The sequence below is a fragment of the Vigna unguiculata genome, chromosome 7, assembly GCF_037176805.1.
Source record: "Vigna unguiculata cultivar grain cowpea cultivar isolate G323 ecotype 2 chromosome 7, ASM3717680v1, whole genome shotgun sequence".
NCBI classification, from domain to species: Eukaryota; Viridiplantae; Streptophyta; class Magnoliopsida; order Fabales; family Fabaceae; genus Vigna; species Vigna unguiculata.
Genome location: NC_140798.1, coordinates 2,164,755 through 2,181,898, shown reverse-complemented (window position 1 = coordinate 2,181,898; position 17,144 = coordinate 2,164,755). Strand labels below are relative to the sequence as shown.

The 17,144-nt window shown below is 28.1% G+C and overlaps 2 protein-coding genes across 3 annotated transcripts; one reads left to right on the top strand and one right to left on the bottom strand.

Annotated features, from left to right (window-relative positions):
- Positions 1-476: 476 nt before the first annotated feature.
- Positions 477-3,045, bottom strand: LOC114191577 (uncharacterized). The gene is made up of 3 exons (XM_028080827.2): positions 1,963-3,045; positions 890-969; positions 477-800 (listed from the first exon to the last, which is right to left on the bottom strand). The coding sequence occupies exons 1-3, from the start codon at positions 2,839-2,841 to the stop codon at positions 707-709; spliced, it is 1,053 nt and encodes a 350-aa protein (XP_027936628.1). The 5' UTR covers positions 2,842-3,045; the 3' UTR covers positions 477-706.
- Positions 3,046-5,279: 2,234 nt separating this feature from the next.
- On the top strand, positions 5,280-8,659 carry LOC114192500 (protein CYTOSOLIC ABA RECEPTOR KINASE 4-like). Of its 2 annotated transcripts, none has more exons than XM_028082240.2 (8): positions 5,280-5,443; positions 6,016-6,125; positions 6,448-6,701; positions 6,800-6,926; positions 7,014-7,287; positions 7,769-7,901; positions 8,027-8,113; positions 8,379-8,659. In XM_028082240.2, the coding sequence occupies exons 2-8, from the start codon at positions 6,029-6,031 to the stop codon at positions 8,520-8,522; spliced, it is 1,116 nt and encodes a 371-aa protein (XP_027938041.1). In that variant the 5' UTR covers positions 5,280-5,443; positions 6,016-6,028; the 3' UTR covers positions 8,523-8,659. The 2 variants fall into 2 exon arrangements, with proteins under 2 accessions (XP_027938041.1, XP_027938042.1); XM_028082241.2 differs by having other exon boundaries at positions 5,281-5,457.
- Positions 8,660-17,144: the final 8,485 nt, after the last annotated feature.

The following is a 17,144-nucleotide window of genomic DNA, read 5'->3' as shown; positions in this document are numbered from 1 at the left end:
AAATATAAACAACCTACACATAACTGACAAATGGGAAATACAAAACAGACAAGTTCTAACAAGCTAACTCACTCAGATATGTTAAATAAATATGACAAGCAAATTCAAATTTTAGAACTGGCTTAGGATCCTAATAACTTATAATTCACGCTCCAAACATTACATGCATGCTTGCAATCTAAAAGTTCATGGAAGTTAGTTACTCTAAGATCCATTTGAGTGTCTAATTAAAAAACACAATGAAGCTGGAAATTAACACACATGCAACTGGAAATGTGTATACACACCAAGTATAGACTAATTTGAATATCCAATTTCAACTGAACAAAAACCACAACACACAGCTGGAAATAACAAGGAATTAACACATGCGACTGGAAATTAGCATATACTATGAAACTGTTTTGTAAATTGGGAGCAATCTAGCTCTATTTGAAATTATGACTGTTTTCATTGTACAACAAAAGCTAAAACAGTGACAAAAGATACCAATAAAATTAAAATAGTTGATGAATGATGATAAATCCCATTTTTAATTAAAAGATACAACCAGAAAGATCATTCAATCGAACAAAAGACACTTCGTCTTTTGCACTGGTCAATCCAATAATCTTTCCTTGTTTAAAAGTAAAAAGAAAACATAAATCCTTTGAAAGGAAAAAAAAAAAAAGAAAAATTTTACAACACAGATAGTATCCGGAAAACCTCAAATTCCAAAACCAAACATAGCCCGTATCCTTTGGAAAATGAGATCCCGCCATCCCCTCTCTGTGTTTTCCACCACAGTCGCATTCCCATATCTGCAGTTACAAGTAACCACATTACCTCGGTGCCAAAAACAAATTACAAATGAAAGTCAAAAGACCAAAACAACCAAACAGTGACTCACCTGTCTTCTTCAGGCACATCACTATGCGTGAGCTTAACAACTGTGACTCCACCTTCAGGCTCCTCAAACACAATCCTAACCTGCAAAATTCGGAACACACCTCAGAAATAAGCACTTTGTTCAAATTCAAAGATCACAAAACACCAGTCACAACACCTTCAGCATGTTAACTTCTGGGTACCTAATTTATGCTCATAACAATTACACACTTGATACTTTTTATAAACTCTTTCTAGTTTACTTCCATAAACTTCTTAATAAAACCTATAAAAATCTTCTTTTTCATTTCATTAGATCTCATGTCCAAATATGACAAGAGTTTATCATAAGCAATAAAAATCTAGCATCATAAGCTCAATCTTCTCCAAAGAGTAATGATATCTAAACGTCCCTCTATTACAAAGACTTCATTAAAACACATCATTTTCCTCCATTGGTCTCCTCTCATCCCATCACGTCATCATCATAATACCTACACACCTCTCAATTCTTTCTCTATTTCTTTGTCTGATAGCATTTCAGCGTCCATCCCTCATTTTCTTTTTTTTTTCCTTATAATAAAGAGAGCTATTTTGGTAAGAGATTTTGTAAAATTCATTGACACTTTTGAAATATCCTGCCCAGATTCATAAGAAAGCTCATCAAAATCGAATTTAATTGGACTTCTAATATAGTTATTTTAAATATCATATCTCACTGATGTCAGACCAATCACCATTAAACTGGCTGTGGCAGGCAGAAAAACTGTAGAAAAGGTTACTCAACGGGTGGATCAAAATTGAACTCACTAGAAAAGCATTTTTAGGATTCCCTACATATATTCTAATTCAGAGACATTTGTACATGACAGGAATTAGAACCTTAATTCCAAGTGATATGAATATCTAATCCCTTCCCCTAAGTCTACCTTCCGAAGGTTTTAACTATCAAACTTAGCTTTAGAATATGTTCTTATACCATTCTTACTATAAAATTCTGATTCCACGAAAATTAAATCACACTCTAAAACCAATCCTAAAAAAATAAAAAACAACCCTAAACTCAAATAAATCCACTTATTTCATAAAACTTACCGTGGATTGAATCCCATCAAGCCAGCTCCCGAACCTCCACCTCTGCACGATCAACTTCCCTTCCTGCAACTCCAAATTTCTTCCAGTCACAGACCCATCGAAAATACTAAATTCGCCCCCAACCTCCTTGCTAATCTTCGCATTGCTGTGTGTGAAACCCCTCCACCTATTCTCATCCATCAAAATCTCAAACAAATCCTTCGCCCTACAATTAAACCTCTCTGTCAAACTGATCGTTTTAAACCCCTTCTTCCCTTCACTCTTCTCATTCTTCTTCGAATCATTCTCATTATTACCATTAATATTAACATTACCATTACTATTAACACTACTAACGCTCTTCTGTAGCACCGCTTTCTTCGCTTCAAGGTCATCCTTCACGGGCCCACCCTTCGCCATGCTCTCCACCCAAACCCTAACCTTCTCCAAAATCACCGGTTTCACCTTCTCCACCACCACCTGCTTCAACCTCTTCCCAACCTCTCCGCTATCCTTCACCGTAACCCTAACCTCGGGATCCTCGTCGGCGTTCTCATCGGAGATGTATGGGATCTCGACGCCGCCATCGACCTTCTGCAGGAGCTTCCCGTCGGCGCCACGCACCTCGCCCTCCCACGCGAGCGTCACGCCGATCTCGTACCCGGGAATCACCTTCCCCTTGCGCACGTTAACGTAGGCCTCGCCGTCGAGTTTGTCCACCTTCTTGACGGTGACGGAGACGTCACCGTCAGCGACGTTGACGTTGGTGAAAAGCTTTCGGAAGAAGGTTCTGGACCATTCGAGACAGTTGGTCTCAGCCCAGTGCCAGTTGTGAACGTTGGTGCCGTCAACGCGGTCCGCCACGATCCAACGTTTATCACCCTCGCCGAACTTCGCCATCGTAACGGATGTACAAATAACGGAGTGTTGTTGCGTTGAAGGGAGGAGAACGGTGGTTTTAATAATAACGGTGGTGTTGGGTTCGGATCTAGAGGGTTCGGGTGTTGGAAGGATCTAGAATGCGATGGTGTTGAATGTGTTGAATTCCACCGAAGTGGGAAAAAAAAAAGGAAGAAAGGTAGAAATGAAAACTGAGATTGTTAAGACAGAAGAAGGATCTAGAAGACAGCGGAGACACGGGTTTGCAGTTAGAGGCCAGACAAGCCGCCAAAGGCCCACAACTTTCGGCCATCCACGTAAAAATACGAAAAAATGTATGTGATTTATAATATTTAAAATTTAAACAAAATATATATTTTTTAACATTAAATAAACCATGAGTGATGAATTAAATAATTAAAATTTTAATTTAACACATAATTTAATTTAAAATTTTTTAGATAGGTTAAAAGCTCAATCTAACACATTTCTTTAAGTTTTAGGTGAGTCAAAAAATTTATTTATTCTAAAATTTAGGTTAATTAGTTTTTTTATTTATTTTTATTATTATGATATTTTTTAATTTTTCGTATTATTTTCATTTTTCTTATTTTTTTAAAGATAAATTTGTATAGTCTTTGTCATGATAACAATGTTTCAAAAATAATATTTGACATAAACCATAAATAATATGCAAGTAACAAATGAGATTATATTGACTCAATTTTAGAAAGACTAAGACCAATTTGAAAACGTTGAAAATAGTAAGATGAAATTAAAAAAAAAAAAACTAATCATCACAATATTAAAATAATTAAGGTTATTTAATTTTTTTTCTTCTTTCAATCTAGTGTAATCCAAACTTGTGATGCTCAAAATTGATTGATCTAAAAGCTATTTTGAGTATATATATTATTTATTTATAGATAATATATAAATACACACGTCGATTTGTAATTTATACAGATGATCACTTTCATAATTTCAACTTGTATCTTCAATAAGTCAAGATATACTCAAATCTTCGTAAATATTTATAAGTTATTTCTTTATTTCCTCTAAAAAAAGTTAATCTTTTCATTTCAGTATTTATGAAACGAACACATGTTTCTATTTTTTTAATATAAATTTTATAACTATATTTTGAATGGCAATAACCATAATTTTTTCAAAATATTTATTTAGTTTTTCATTCTTTTAGACTTCTAATTTAGAAAAAAAAACATTAAAGTTAAAATTATATTTATTTTCATTAGAAAAAGGCAGTTTCACTAGTTAGATTAATTCTTCAATATTTTAAATTTTTTGAAAGTATTCTAAAATAATAATTTATAATTTTAATTTATATAAATATAACTAATTTTGGTTACATTAACTCATTATTTATTAATAGTTTGATAAAAATAATATATTTTATCGAAAACGTTATTGACATTACTAGATTTATATATCACTAGGTTATTTTTTAAACCTCGACCTAATTTAATTCAATTATTTTGAGTTGATTTTATTTATGATTATTAAATCCAATTCAATCCATTTTTATATAGGTTGGGTGGGTGATGGTTTAGTATACCCAATTTGAATCATAATATATGACTTTTCTTATTACTACTAGAATTTTTTATGTTTAGGAAGATTTTTCTTGTAAATTTATTATAAAATTTTATAAAAAAAAACTCTTTTTTTATATTTTTTTTATGAATTTTAATTGACAGATAATTTTTTGTAAATAATTATTTCATACAAATTTATAAAATTCATTCACAAGTATATTTTACAGAATTTTTTGCAAAAAATATTTTGTACAAAATATTTTTCAAAAAAATTAATAGCAAATTCTTGCAAACCCATTATTCATAATAAAATTTGCAAATATTTCTTAAAAAAAGTTTTAAAAAGAATTAGCAAAATATATATATATATATATATATATATATATATATATTTATATTAATTCGTGTATGCTTATTTCTTTAACCATTTATAATCTTTTATTTCAAATTTAAAAGATAGAGTATGTGTACATGTACCTAAAACTTCAAAAGTAAATACTGTACCTTTTATTAAAAGAAATAAATATATATTTATCGTCACAAATTTTTTTTCGTTTTTTTAACATTATTATTGACTTGATCTAAAAGGAAAGAAATTAGCATGGATAAAGTAAGTCAATAGAAATTATAGTTTTATATCTATGTAAGAAATATGTTATGTTGCATTGCATGAAAATGAGGATATTACCTTTTGATTTGTGGTGTGATGGGAAAAAATCATAGAGTTGTGCATTAAAATAGTAACAAACGAACTAAGTGCATCGTGGTGGTATATACACAAACTTCGGAATGTTAAGGTTAAAGACAACACTTGGTTCAAGTTATGGTTTTTTTGGCTAAGAGCCGACTATTTCGGGAGACATACCAACATGTCCTTTTTGTTCAGAGTGGAGATTCATTTGATTTGGAAGAAGTTGAAAGAAAAACAACATATTATGTTTTTTTTTTCTTCTTCTTCCCACCCACCTTTTCATTGTACATAATTTTCTCTATATAATCCTCTAGGTTTCATCATCGACCCATATTGTCTCCTTGGCATTTCTGGCTTGTCCAAGAACAAGTCAGAGGTAATGCCTTTGGTGTATGCTTTCTTCATCTTTTTTCTTTCTATAGATTTTAATTTTGTTTACGTTTTTTGCATGTTTTTTTTTTGCATGAACGCTTATGTAATGTTACAATGATAAGATAGATCTATAACAACATAATTTCTCCATCTTTCCCTTATACTTTTTTCACATGTTCTTGATAATTGAGAATCTTGCTTTTCTCATTTAGATCAATATATTTCAATGTTATGATCAGAACCTAAACAAGGAGCAAAAGTTTCAAATAAAAAAGACATAAATTAACATTCTAAGACGTGGTTTATATTTGAAATTGTTAAACACCATTTTTTTCTTTATGAAACCACACCTTTTACTCTTCTTGAATCTTACGTACGAGGAATTATGACAATTTGTGATATTATTTTACAGTAACACTCAATTCCAGGTATCTTGAATTTGAATTTCAAAGACAATAGCTCCCTCCTTTAACATAAACTATTTGGAAAATGAAAATTTGGGCTACAATAATTCCATATAATTGATTACACATGATTTAATTTCAGTGGCTTATTGAGAAACATTGTTTTTGGCAGACTATTTTAAGCTATGTCGTGTTGTGGAGGTGCTGAAGAGGATTTTGGCATTCCACCTGCAAACCAAAACAATGCATCACTCGACAAGGGTAGTGTATATGGTGGTGGAGGTATCACATTTATTACACCCTTTATAACATAAACAAGTTTTTTTTATAATAAAATTTTTACAATAATAAGTATAAGAAAATAATTGTTCTCGAAACTTGTTTGAGGTTGTTATTGGCACTCACATATTGATTAGTTTTTTTTTTCTTTCACAATTTATCTTAAAATAAACTATAATGTTATAATTTGATATCTTAATTGTTTAATATTATTATTTATCTTGATGAAATAATAACATATATTTCATAGTTTATGGATGATTCATAAACCTATGGCTTACTAATTATTTACATTATAGTGAGTTATTAACCTCTTTGAATATAGGAGGAGATAGAGGAGAGCCAAGGGGCAATATAGTCAAAAGTGGTGCTCCAAAGAAAGAATTACCAATTGAGATACCAGCCATCTCATTGGATGAGTTAAATCAATTAACAGACAACTTTGGTACAAATGCTTTGATAGGAGAAGGTTCATATGGAAGGGTTTACTTTGCAAAGATGAATGATGATAACGAAGTGGCAATCAAAAAGCTAGATACTACTTCTTCTCCAGAACCTGACTCTGATTTTGCAGCACAAGTAGGCCTTTTTTCATTCTAAATTTTGAAATTCAACGAGACATTGTTTTGGGTAGTGAAATTTTGGTAGTTTACATCATGTCATTATTGATCATGCAGTTATCAGTTGTTTCAAGATTGAAAAGTGACCATTTTGTGGAATTGTTGGGATATTGTTTAGAGGAAAATAACAGAATTTTGGTTTATCAATATGCGAGTTTGGGTTCTTTGCACGACATATTACATGGTAGGCCAAACAATACTAATAAAGAGGTCTTGTATTGGTGAAAACTTCTCTCTACCTTAATTAAACACTATGATTCTGGTGTTGTAGGAAGAAAAGGAGTACAAGGTGCTGAACCCGGTCCAGTTTTAAATTGGAGCCAAAGAGTAAAAATTGCATTTGGTGCAGCAAAAGGACTTGAGTTTCTTCATGAAAAGTGTCAACCTTCTATAGTTCATCGCGATGTTAGATCTAGCAATGTCTTACTCTTTAATGACTATGAATCCAAGATTGCAGATTTCAACTTGACAAACCAATCTTCTGACACTGCAGCTCGATTACACTCAACAAGAGTCTTAGGAACATTTGGTTATCATGCTCCAGAGTATGTTTCTACTCTTGGCCTTTCGTTTTATAAAATATTTAGTTATGTTAAGCCATGCATGTTAAATATTTTATAAGACACTAGTATTTTGACACCATACTTTTTTTATTATCATGTGAGAGTATCCTTTGTTATTCTAGAAATATAAAAGTTAATTTTTGTTAAGACTATTTTACTCTTATAAGAGTTGTCAGATGGTAATCAAATGGTGTCAAAAAACCTTTTTCCTATTTTATATAACATTAAGAACATTGAATATAGTCTTATAACATGAAGTAAGCTTAAGTAATCTTAATGCAATAAAAGAAAGTTATATAAACTCTAGTGAAAGTATTATTAAGTTTTATATAGATATCATAAATCATAAGTAGAACACAGTAACTTCTTAATCAATATTTAGGTTTGTGGTATTTTAAGTGAAACTCATCTTTTGTGTTAAAAATAATTTCACGTTTCCAAAAGGAATTAATTTCACTTTCAGGTATGCAATGACAGGACAAATAACCCAAAAAAGTGATGTTTATAGTTTTGGGGTTGTGCTTTTGGAACTTTTAACTGGAAGAAAACCTGTTGACCATACAATGCCTAAAGGGCAACAAAGTCTTGTAACTTGGGTATGTCTTGTTCTTCAACATATAATTATGGTTTGATGAATATACCCCTAATTTATTTATTTGACTTTGAATTTTATTTCCATTATTACATATTCTTATAGTGATGTGATTCTCAATTATTATAGGCAACTCCAAGATTGAGTGAGGACAAAGTGAAACAATGCGTGGATCCTAAATTGAATAACGAATACCCTCCTAAGGCAATTGCGAAGGTTAGCTCTTTTGTTCTTTCTCTTCATCAACAAAAAAGTTGAAAACAATAATAAATAGTTTGTTTCTAGCATTCATCCAATACAAATAATATTTTTCTATGATTTTGTAGTTTTCAAAAAATTTAAACTAATAATAAAGAGTTTGTTTCTAACATTCATCCAATACAAAGTTATTGATTAAGTGTTTTAAGTTGTCTTCAATCAAGTGTACTCCATGTTCAATATAATATGAGGTTTCTAACTAATGGTTAATATGGTTATGTAGTTAGCAGCGGTTGCAGCACTTTGTGTGCAATACGAGGCTGATTTCAGGCCAAACATGACAATTGTTGTCAAAGCTCTCCAACCACTTCTCAATTCTAAACCGACTGGTCCTGATCCTAACTCTAACTCTAACCCTAACGCTTAGCATTCTAACCATACTCAATTGAGTCTTGGAGACTAATCAAAATTTTGTGCTACTTGATACACGATGAAGCTAATCATAATCCAGTTTCCCTACTTCAAAGGTTGTACTAAGGCTAAAACAATATTGATTTTGTCTTATTGATCTCTTGTACAATTGGAAACATAGTATTGTGATCATAATGCATGAAAAAAAACCATAGGTTTTCTTTTGAGAAAAAAAAAATCAAAGTTACAACAATGGACAAATGAAGATCCTTAAAAAGGAAATCGAGAACTCAATTTATGTTCATTTTAGTCATGATAACTATTACATATTATGTGCGGGTTTTAATAATGAAGGTTTTATTTATGAATATAAAAAGAAGGACAATTTTATTATTTAAGGGTAATATATTTTCTTTTATAATTTAATTTTAAAAAATAGAAAATTATATTGATGATTTTTTTCAATTGATCTTCAAAAGTTGAAGTCTATGTTGTATATCGATTTTGGTATTTAGGAGTAACTAAACAAGGTATACAACCTTGTGAGGAAACAAGACATTTAATTTCATAAATATATTTTTTCTATCTTGTGTCAAACACAAAAACAGTTGTTGTATCTTGTTTTATTTGATATGAGTGGAAATGAGATAGTAAATAAAGAGAAGTTCTTTTAAGAACATATGGTATGAAATTAGAAAGAGGAGAGATATCTCAAGAGGTCCTTAGTCTAAATATGATCAAAAAAAAAAGAAACATAAAAAGGCTAACAAAGGAAACACGATTAGAGAAAGGAAAAATAAAGTTTAAAGAAGAAATTAATAAACATATATTATTTTGTAAATTAATATGAATTCATTGTATTTAAGTATGTATGAATTTTTTTCTCCTAGAATGTGTTAACACATAAGGGATTAAAGATGCAAATCTTTATTTGAAATATCTTATCTAAAACTTCCAATGATTTTGATCATAATAAATAATATAAAATTTTTACTATCTAACAAAGTTTGTTAATGTGAAATAATAGATAAAAGTTCACATGCGAGTAATACTAAACAAAGTTCTAAGATAAAAATACTACACGAAATCTAATAAAAACTTTGAATGTAAACAGCAGACCTAATTTAACAAGACTAGACAAGTATGAAGATGTGCTAAATGCTAGTTATCAATATTAGATGAGTTTCAAGATGCATTAGATGCAAGCTATCAATATAGCATGAATCTCAAGGTGAGTTAGATGAAATCCAGACATTTATAATTTCACAAGATAGCATTCAAATGTAATATCTTTACATACATTCTACATACATGATTGTCTTATCCCTAAAAAGAATGACACTCTACAAATAAATTTTTAATGGATGCATATGTGAAGTTTGTATGCACACTTTAGTGTTGTTATAATATGTCAAAAGTAGTTATAAAGAAAAAAAGTATCCTTCACTAGATAAAACGATTTCAATGATGAAAAATGTTAGCACAAAGTGTGATATATACTCTAAAAGACTTTGACATAAATGACAAACAAAGGGATTGTGTCACCAATTTTACTTTTGTGGCATCTATACATAAATGGAACCCCATGTGCAAAACAAAATTATTGAAAGTGTTGAAAAACAAACTTCAAATGAACTATACATGTCTTATATGATTCATATTTCCAACTTGTAAGTGTTGTAAAAGTTCATATTCTAAACAACATAGAAAGAGATTGTTCTATGTAAATTTTTCGTAAAGCAAGGAGAGTCACCATTTCATATCTTCTATGTTAAGAGTGAATCTTGTATTCTAAACAATCTTTGTTGTATAGCTCGGAGAAGTTTGAAATACTTGACTTTGACGAATATTATATACTTAGATATTTAATCTTAGAGAAAATTATAACATATAGTTAGAAGTGGTTTGTTGTACTCAACAATTTATAATTGTCAATTAAAAAACTTATAATAATTTATTAATTAATGAAATCCTTTATACCATGAAGATTTATGTGTCATTAATTTTAATTAACTTCTTTTATTAATTTTAAAAATCTAAACTATTTTCAAATATAAGATTTTTTTATTGTTTTTGTTGATTTTTTTTAAATTACGTGTTGGACGACATGAAAGTTTATTTAAAAGCTTGCCTTATATTAATTTTTATTAATAAACTCTACCCTAATCAAATTAATAGCCTCAACTAGTATAACTTTATTGGCTTGAGTTTTAGTTAGAACAATAAAAATAGAAAATCAAAGAAACCTTTCTAAATGAAAGTCATTTTTAATTTATCCTATATAATCTTTACGGTAATTATTTTCATGATCACAATTTCCTCTACGACCCTCCATGAAAACCTAATGAAGCCTCCAAAGTAGTGTTAAGCATGATTATAAATTTTGAAATTTTAACTATGTCGACATGACAAAATTTATTAATAATTTGTTATCATATTAAAATTTATTATAAAAAAAACCTAATGAAGCCTCGTAAATGGATCGAATGAGCTTGGCACCAATATTAAAACCTATTTTACACAAGCTAAACTAATTTTATGAGAGCTAAACTAATACAAAAAGATATATTATGCATTTTTTTTATTAATTTGCAATTGTACGTTACCAAAAACATAATTTACCCCCATATATATATATATATATATATATATATATATATATATATATATAATATAGTGATGATATTTTCTCCTTAAATGTTAGGACATTCTTATAATTTCATAACTATAATTTACAATTTTCATGAGAACATAATTAATGTTCGGCTAATAGGATTCATCAATTGAGCTTGATGAGCAACAATTGTGTTTATATATAGACACATCATATTTTGAAACTAAATACACAAGTGAATGGGAAAGAATACATAATCTATTTAAATATAGACACATATTATTGGAAACTAAATACACACTTCAATTGAGTGAATATGAAAGAATATTTTTAATCTATTTAAATAGAAGCAAACCTATTGCATCATCTTTCTATGTATTGAGTCATGATTTATTCCTCACCTTTTATGTCTTTACTTCAACATTATGTAATAATTGAATTATTGATTTTATTTTTCTCTTTAATGAATCTATTTTGATGTAGAAATAGGATGAGATCTTTTTCAATATGTATTATGTTTGTATTTTGCACCACACCTCTCATCCTTCCTTTCAAACTCTCCAAACCAACTTTCTATCTCCTAAATATTAGAGAGAGCTGAACCCAAAACCACTTTCACCCTCCTTTCCAACTTTTACCACTCGATCAACTTTATAATGATTTTATGAAGTGGATAAACTCTTATATTTTAAGCATTGTGTTCTTTCATATTAGAGAGTCATGAATAAATTCATATTTTAGTCATTGTCGTTCTTCGACACTACTTTTAAGCTTCCAAATTCTTAAAACAATAAATTTATCGATCTTTCTATTTATACATGGTTCATCTTACACAATTTTTAACCAAATTGAGACTTTTCATTTCTCTCGAATTCTAAAATTCAATATATGACTAAAAGTTTTTACATTAATTTTTGGTATCTCTATATATATAGGCACGTAAATTTAAGAAAACTTGAGAACGGTACAAGCACTGGCGGAACTAGGATGTGACAGGGGGGAGCCGTGGCTCCCCCATTTTTTTTTTTGAATTTTTTTTATATATATTTATATATTTTTTAAAATTATATTATATATTATTTATATTAAAATTATATTATGGAAAATTATAATAAAAGATAAAATAAAAAATTTTAATAGAGACATTAATTTATAAAAGAGATTAGAATTTTGTTCTGACTATAAGATCTTTCCATCATGTAAATTATCATGAAAGTCTGTGAAGAGAGATAAATACAAAGGTTGGGAAATAGAGGTTGGAAACACATAGATTGAGATTCATGTATACATTCTTGCATGATCTATCACAAATCAAGGTTAGTATCTTATTATGATTTATGTATGTTAGTTTATGATTCTTTTTAGGATGTTTCTTCCAAATTAAGTTTATCCCAAATTAATATAACCCCTAATTATGATTTTAGGGATTCTTTTATGAAATTGGTATGAACCCTAATTATAATTTTTCCTAAATTATTATAATCCTTAATTATGAAATTTAGAGATTTTGTGTTTTTCGCTACCTATGGTATTTTATTTTTTAAGTTTTGAATTTATACAGTATTGCTTATTTAATTAAAGTAGTATGAGTTTTGTTATGTTTTGCATTGTGATAATTGTGATTTGTGAATATAAATTTTATTTTTTCTAAATAGGTAAGAGGTGATAAATTTATATTAGAAAGATTATGATAAAAAGTAAAAAAATTGATTCCTTTTTTTCAAAGAGAAAGGTTTGTGATGAAGATGAAAAAGAAATGCATTTACGTTAACTAAGCTTGAGAAATTTAATAAGAACCAAGAATTTAAGACAATTTAAAACAAATATCTAAAGTTATCATAGTTACATATAATGAATTTAACAATTCAATAGAACGTGATCTGGAAAAAAACGACATCAAATCTGACAATACCACCAAATCAAATTGATGAGATACGAATGCCTTATCTAAAATGGTATTCATAAATTGGTATCATGATATAATAGCGAATGATAATAATATTTTTTTGAATTCTACTATTATATGTGTTTGTTATAAGAAGAGGAAATGAAGAGAAAAAAATGAATAGTTTTTCTTCTAAAAAAAATTATATATAACAAATCTAATTTGGCCTCCCTACAATTTTAGTCCAAGTTCCGCCACTGGGTACAAGAGAGGCTCGAACCTAAAAACATAAACTAATTTATAAAAGAAAACCCAAAGTCAAAAAACATAGAGACATAACTAATTTCTAAAAAAAAAACTCAAAGTTCAAAAACATAAATTAATTTTTCTTAAAAACTATCTTTCAAATGTGCTCCAAGCCATGATGATCTTCATATCCTTTAAAGTTTCAGTTGCTTGTAGTATCAAAAGTCTTGAATAGATTTGATATTTCAATCTCATGCTCTTTACCCTTGTCATAGGTCTTTTAAACAGTAAAAGTTTATCTTTTGAAGTTCTTTTTATTTTGAATCTAAGGATAATCCTTCGTCACAAATTCTACGATCTGTTTGATGCTTTCCTCGTCCCCTTTTCTCCTCCTTAAGTTGGTGAAAGTAGATCAAGTAAGAGCTGAACTTCTTTAGACAAGTAGACTGATTTTCATGACTTTGATATGATTTTTCCTTCTCTTTCGTAGTTATGATATTCCACTTTAACTACCGAAGAGTTCTTTCTTTTCTCTGTTCCTTTCTGTGATTTTTGTGGAATAATATATGTACTAGTTCACCACTTTCTGATAGATTTTCTTCCTCTACTGTGCACAAGAAGGTGCTCTTTTCTTTCGCATTCTGTTGTTATATTTTCCTTTCAAGATAAGAAGGATTGAACCATTGCTCATCCAAACAGTCATACATTGCAATTGATAATAACTCGTTGATGAAATATGCAAAGAACTTTGTTAGCCACTGCTATAATATTCTGTTTTGTGTTCATCATTTTTTAAGTATTCAAGGTTTCCAATGTAATTATTATTGACCAAGTGTTATTTTTATATATAACTCACAATGATTTTAAATACTTAAATATTTTAAAAACATAGAAGACTATAACTTTAACACAAGTAGTTTTTTTAATGAAAATTAATTTTATTCATTCCATTACTATTCTTTGGTCAACACTCAAAACTTTCTCATCTCATAAATAAACGCTTACAAGTGTCATTATATGTTGTTAGATTATTACCTACCTTTTTTCTTAAATCATTCTCATCTCAATGCTATTTAATGAAGGAACAAAAAGAATCTAAGCACAATTAGTTTTCTACATATTTGAATTTTCATGCATGTTGATGGCATATAAACCACTGTTTCCACATCAATTGCTTGTGTGGTTGTGTGGAATTCTAAATTGTGATCTATGGAAGGGGAACTTCTATTATGATTGCAGGCAAATTTCGTCCAAATTATTTTCCTTTTTTACTTTCTGTACAATATTTATGTTCATTAAAAATTTGCATTCCTTTTCTCATATTATTCATGGATTTAAGTATCTTGTTGTTGTTCATGTATTTTTACTTTGTTTTTCCCTTTTGGAAGGAATTAGATTCATCTTCATTGAATCGAAACAATGTAGAATGGTTCCAAACCAAACCAAGATCTCAATCTAAACTATAATCTGACAACACTTCCAATTGATGAGAGTATGGGTTGTGCAGTATCTTTGGGCATGAAGATTTAAGAGAGCCTATCTGCTTCAAAGATAATCAACATTTGGTTGATCATAAGTCAATTATTGAAATAACAAATGACTAAGTGTTGTAATGAGTTAAAACCAGTAGATGAAAATGACATTTCAGCAGAACCAACACCAGATAATTTTGAATGTTGAACGAGGATAGTTTTGAGTTTGATTTAAGTTTGTACTTTTGGAAATACAGCCATTTTGATTAGTTGTGTTTTAAAATAGGTTTTTTCATTAATTTCGCATAAATAAATATCAAAATTTTAGAATTTTTGTTATCTATTTCATATGTTTTAGAAATTATGTGTACTAAAAAAGTGCTGACAAATAAAATTAAGATGATTTAAAATATTAAATAAAAACATCAATAAAGAAGGAATTGTATTGTAGGCGTAAAAAAAATACTTAAAATAGATTTTCATTCTGTCATACAATACTAGGGATTTAAAATCTCTGGCAACTATTTCATCTAAATATTCTCTACTACTTTGAGTATTTGGATCTTATTCTTCACTTTAAATTATGTTTATGTTTGCATGATTAAAATAATTTAAAAATTATATTTTAGTTTACCATTTTCCTTACTTATTAATTGTATTTGAGTTTTAAAGAAGAATTTATCATCTTTATTTATACCAATATACAATTCTTAAAATTTATATTATATATAATTCTCAATATTTGTCATTTTTTAAATATCTATAATATATTATATTATGAGTTGGTAATATTTATATTCTTAATATTTGTAGTATTTACTTATTCTTCTTTAAATTTTGTATGAATTATATATTATCATAAAATTATAAATATTATCGACTCATAATATACTATATTATTGATATTTAAAAAATACAAATAGACACACTATCACTCATAATATAATATATTATAGATAAATTATAAAGATTATCGAGTCAAAATATAATATATTATATATATTTAAAAAATGCAGATACACAAACACGATCACTCATAATATAATTTATTGTATCTATTAAAAAAATATCGATATATTTGAGACTTTGATACATTTTAGTCTTCAAACTTAAAAAATGAGTAGATATAGTCCTTTCAACCAAATTACGTTACATTTTTTTGTGTCAAACACGTTGTATGCTAGCATTGAGTTGTCTACACCGTTTGACACATTATCGCTTTAATATCAGGTGAAAAACGTGTTTGACATGTAAAAAAAAATATAATTGCATTAAAAAAACTAGGGAAAAATATGTTTTTGTCCCTCAAGTTTGACCCAAATTTGAAAATGGTTCATAGTCAAAACTTGATCACTGTTTGGTCCCTAGTCGAAACTTGGTCACTGTTTGATCTATGTACTTTCAAAATCATTGTTTTTTGTCCATATTTTTGGACGACGTTAAAAATAACAAACGGCATAGCACATGTTATTTAATTTTTTATATAAAAAATAAAACTAGCGTCAGCTTAGCCGACGCTTTTCACAAAAACTGGAAAAAAATATGTTTTTAGTCCCTGAAGTTTGAACTTAATTTGGAAATGGTACCTGGTTGAAAGTTGGTCAATGTTTAGTCCCTACATATTGAATAATAATTATATAATAACAATAATACTATACTAATAATAATATTATACAATAATAATATATAATTAAATATTAATTATTATATTAGTGACATTTTTCAACTATAAATAGATATATTATATCTTTTACTTTTATTTAAAAAATCATAAAAAATCAATACTTATTAATCTTTAATTTATGATAATGTAAAAGGAAATGCACAAATTTTATCCTTACTGACATGAATAACCTCTTCTTTGTGATTTTTAATAGAATCACATGAAAAACCAACATTAAACCATGTGATTATATATATATATATATTTTTTTTTTTCCTTATAAATCCTAAAGTTAAGAATGATTATGAACTATTAATGTAAAGTATTTTATTTATAATAAAATAGTGGTTGATATAAAATTTAAAATAATTGGAAAAATAAAGTAAAAAGTAACTAATATGAATGGTGGTTTGTGATTAATATAAAAAATTATTTACGTTGTCATTACATAGTTTATGTATTAATACTCTACCTTTTTCAAATTTTATAATAAATATTAATGTATTTTGAAATCAATGCATTACATAATATCCATTAAATATTTAATTAATTATTAAAACAATAAATCTTAAAAGCTATTAAAATCTCATTTATTACTTATAAATAATTTTATATCATCATTTGATTATAAGTAAAAACATTTAAACGCTAATTTATTTTTATGATCATTTATTATCATAGTTAAATTATGAACAATAACTTTTATAGCATTGTAAGAACTATTATTTATGCTTTAATTATGATAATAAATATCTGAT